The sequence below is a fragment of the Limulus polyphemus genome, unplaced genomic scaffold (assembly GCF_000517525.1).
Source record: "Limulus polyphemus unplaced genomic scaffold, Limulus_polyphemus-2.1.2 Scaffold3209, whole genome shotgun sequence".
Classification (NCBI taxonomy): Eukaryota; Metazoa; Arthropoda; class Merostomata; order Xiphosura; family Limulidae; genus Limulus; species Limulus polyphemus.
Window position 1 is genome coordinate 62,722 of NW_013668819.1, and position 4,858 is coordinate 67,579.

A 4,858-nucleotide genomic window follows, 5' to 3' on the forward strand; every position below is an offset into this window, starting at 1 on the left:
GGAGAGCCTATGGGTAATTTAAATCCAAAGCAAAACATGGGCTGCACGTTTCCCGAGTGATTTACAACTTATAATGGCATGAACAGTAGTTAGACCAGTTCAAAGGGCAATAAAGCATAATTATAAATGGATGTATAATGTTATGAACTTAGAGCTACTTAGGATAAACGATTGTAGTTTCATGTTACAATTTGAAGTTATTATAGAAAGGAAAAAAAAGGATTATTTTGATTTTTTGGGGTGGTTGCAAGGTCGGTTGAATTGGGCAATCCTGTTTTGATATAGGGTAGAGAAAATAACAGATAAACTGTAAAGTTTTAGTGAAAAGAAACATTTGAAATGTATTTAGGAGGTTTGAGCGATTACACAAAGGAAATTTAAGATTTTTGAAATGATAAAAAGTATTTTTAATTTTAACATGAAAATTACTTTGCACATGGACTATTCCAAACAAATACTCAGTATATTCATAGACAAATCTTTATTTTATTTTATCAAAAATACTTCACTAAGAAATATGACTTTTTGTATGTGAAAGATATACCCAATATATTGAGAGATATAAGTATTAAAGTTATAAAGACTTTAAATGAGTACAAAAGGTCACATGACTCAGTCAAATTGACCGACCCCATCCTGAGAGAGTTAAATCAGTCACAGATAACTCAAATATTATTTATTAAGAAGCAAACTATACGAAATATTGTAATACATTTTAAAATCATTGGCAATATATTTATTCGTTGTCAAAGGATAATATGTACAGTTATACTTCAATAAGTATAAATGAATATACTATACCCATTTTAGCTACAGTTTGGACAGTCATTTTCACTGTTAATCTAGAGAGCCGAGTATAACACAGTTTCTACAAATCAATAATTATTTGATGTACAGTTTAAATAACATGCTCAGACATACACGTTGACACTAGCAAGCACAATTCGCACTTGATAGACATTACACAAGCATCTATACCCATGAAAATATGATTTGGACTTTGGAAATTATAACATATGGCATAACTCACATTTTGCAGAGTGTGATATCACTCATTCTCTGAAGTACACATTTGTTCCAGCTTTTCACTGGGAAAAAAATTAAGCTAGAAAGTAATTTTCATCTATTAAACCAGAGATAATCAAGTACATATATGACAATCTTCCAGACAGTGATTGGTAGTATAAATGTTGGTAATTATGTTTCAAAATTTTGTTGTTCTCAGAAAATATGTAGTAGGTACTAATATACACTCTTTCTAAACTTTTCTTATTTTTTAATTTACAATAATTCTTTGAGGTAGTATTCAGATAGGTGACCTAGAATTTTGTCAGCCCAAGAGTGCAAGAACCATGATTTTAGAATGAGAATAACTTCACTGATTTTTGTCTCACTGAACAGATAACTATTGATGGGTATTCCCTGACAAATCTAAATGTCCGTTGGCTGCGAAGTATCATTGGTGTTGTGAATCAAGAACCAATACTTTTTGGATGTAGCATTGCTGAAAATATCAGATATGGTAGTGATGATACTACTTTCCAGGAGGTTATTGAAGCTGCAAAGATGGCAAATGCCCATGAATTCATTATCAATCTTCCAGAGGTAAAGATGCGAGTTATGTTACTGTTTATTGCATATTTAACACCTTCCATATCTGTGTAATTTTAGAATGAAACATATTGAAAATAAAATCAACAAGTCCTTGATTTCATTTTACATTTTGTGCTGTTAAAAGATAGTGGCTAAAATAATCTGCATCAGAAAATTACAAAATGTTAGAACAACTAATGGAATTCTCTTCTTTCCCTTTGGAATCTGAACTAGTATGTTTTTAACACAGTGTTTGATTATATGGTAAAAAAATGCTTAAAAGTTGTTATGCAAAAAAATAGTTTGAGATTATTTTGAAAAACTGAAATAATTGGAGTACTTTCAATGGACAATACTACTTGAGAACAAGTTTGGAGTGTTTTTTTTGTAATTTCAGTACTACTATGGTTCAAAACTGGATTAAGAGCAGTGTATATTAGAAAAACTTCAACTTGTTCTTTCTTTAGAAAACATTACCGATGTATGAATTTAATTATAAAAATGGATAAATTCCAATATGGTATCTTAACTATTCTCATTCAGTGCTGCCCTCTATATGCAAAATTTTTTGCATGTCATAAGCCTTGAAACTTCCACCTACACGACGTTCCATGTAGTTCACAGTGTATTTGCATGTAAATCATCATGCGACAACCAATAGGAGTGCTACATAACCTCCTAATGCATGTGACTCCCTCAATTCGATTCTACTTAAATATCACTTCTTGTTAGGCAGTTATTGAGTGCAGATGTTTTTAACATTGCATTGTTTTTCTTGTAATATTTTCTTTAACTTTGCAAAGTGGTACTTTAACAATTTTTTTTCAATTTTCTACAGTTTATTCACTGTAGTTGTTTTTTTTTACCAAGTCTGTTTAATTTCATTTCAGATTTCTTAAGTTTGTGTCATGACTTCCAAATTCTATTCCTACTGCTTTACAGGTCAAATTATCATTATTTTTTGCTCTTTTTATGTTTATTTTATTGATTCGTCTGTAACTTGGTAAGGAAGTTTACCTGCTGGGTACAGTCTGACACACCTTAGCCACTCTACACCATGGGGTACATCCATTTTAGCTTCCCACACGTTCCTGTCTGTAGATGGAGATCCTACATTCATTCCTACAAGGAAATGAGTTATTTGTGAGATTTGGGTTTGAACTTGCCCAGTTTTTCTCTTCTTCTTTGGATGTGCTCTTTCCAATTTCTGCCTATGTATGTGACACCTATTACCACACAGGCCAAAGAGTACACCTGATGTGGTCTCCTACGTGTGTTCCTCTTCCAACAGGGGTTCACACCTCATGGGTGTTCTTTGGATGCTTTTGAAGGATACTTATCTATATTCCTAGCACTGGTCCCTCCACCTAGACAATGTGGGATTCTAGCGATATGTGTGAGAAGAAGTAAGATACCATATCAGAAGTTATAATTTTCCAACACTGAAAATTTATTTCCAATAGATACTTATTTCTACGAACACTTCCCACCCTTTTTCTACATTTAAATCCAGTGCTTGTTTTCTGCTTAATCTCAAAGTGTTAGTTAGGTAGAGTCGAATAGAGGGAGTCACATGCATCAGAAGGCTGTGTTGCCCTCCTATTGGTGGAGGGTTGTTGCATGATGGTTTACATGCGAAGACACTGTGAACTACATGGATCGTGGGATAGGTGGGAGTTTCAAGGTTGTGGCATGCTAAAAAGTATTTGTGTATGGAGAGCAGCACTGAACCAGAATAGCTATATGTGTGAAAAGAGGTAATTTTCATTGTAGGAAAATTATAACTTTTTACTTACCATTACAAGAAATAAAAGTAAAATTGCTTATAATTGCAAAATTAAAAAAACATATAAATGTATAGGATGTATCTTTTTTTTTTTAATCTCAGGCATATGATACTTTAGTTGGAGATAGAGGAGCTCAGCTTTCAGGTGGTCAGAAGCAGAGAGTAGCCATTGCAAGAGCACTTGTTCGTGACCCTAAGATTTTACTACTAGATGAGGCTACATCTGCTTTGGATGCTGAGAGTGAAGCTACAGTACAGAGAGCTTTGGACAAGGTTAGTCAAACTAACAAGTATACATTTGGGATGTTTTATTTACTGTGCCTATCAATCAGTTGTTCTTAATATTTACATTAAGAGTGTTTTAATTGTTCAAAGACCAAGGTAAAAGTGAGTAGGTTTTGGGACACATAATCAAAATGTGTGTGTGTATATATACATATATATTAGGTCATCAAGAAATTAATGAAGCATTTTGAAAAACTTTCATTAACAACCCCCCAAAAAAGTACATCATATATAATAGTTAAATGAACCACCTAAATGTCACGTTAGTGTAGCGTATATTGTGTGTAAAATTTAGTATACTCTAATCCCTTATAGTGATGGCACACGATGAGACACACACTTGGCATGTAATGCTGTTTGAATGCAAGAAGGGAAACAACACCTCTGTAGCCACAAAGAATATCAAAGAAGTTTATGGAAATATTTTGAACATTCATAAGTGTCAACGATGGTTAAGCAAATCTCATTCAGATGACCTTAGCCTTAAAAACTGTGATGGCAGGGGCCAACATGTTGTAATTAATACTGATGCTCTGAAGACACTTGTTGAGTCTAACCCAAGACAACACACTCGTGAAATGGCCCTGAAATTACATGTCTCTCATGAAACAATATGTAAACATCTAAGGGATATGGGAAAACTCCATAAAGAATGTGTTTGGGTGCCTCACAAACTCTCTGATAATCATCATTTCCAAAGTGTGAACGTTGCTTTGTCTCTTCTGGCTTGTAATACACATGAATCATTTTTGGACAGAATTGTCACCGGTAATGAAAAATGGATTCTCTATGCGAATATTAAATGCCAAAAGCAATGGCTCAGTTCTAGACAAAAACCACTTCCGACCCCAAAACCTGGATCTTCAGAAAGTGATGCTTTACATTTGGTGGGACATCAAAGGAATAATTCATTTCGAACTCCTCCATCCACAGCGAACTGTCAATGCAGAGATCTATAGTCAGCAACTGGAACATTTAAATCAAGCCCTTCATCAGAAACATCATTCTCTCATCAATCGGAAAGGTGTTCTTCTCCACGACAATGCACGTCCACAAGTGGCACATTTGACATAACACAAGATTATGGAGTTTGGTTGGAAAGTTCACCCCCACCCACCATATTCTCCAGATATGGGACCATCAGATTACCATCTTTTTCGTTCGGCTGCAACACCATCTTAATGGGAAAACGTA

General features: G+C 34.1%; 1 protein-coding gene across 5 annotated transcripts in view; it reads left to right on the plus strand.

Moving 5' to 3' along the window:
- LOC106468901 (multidrug resistance protein 1-like) overlaps positions 1-4,858 on the plus strand; it is a 96,363-nt gene that overhangs the window by 62,645 nt on the left and 28,860 nt on the right. For all 5 annotated transcript variants that reach the window (XM_022397266.1, XM_022397267.1, XM_022397270.1 and 2 more), the window contains 2 exons: positions 1,402-1,605; positions 3,482-3,652. In XM_022397266.1, coding sequence (XP_022252974.1) covers positions 1,402-1,605; positions 3,482-3,652 — 375 coding nt within the window. The remainder of the gene's footprint in view (positions 1-1,401; positions 1,606-3,481; positions 3,653-4,858) is intronic.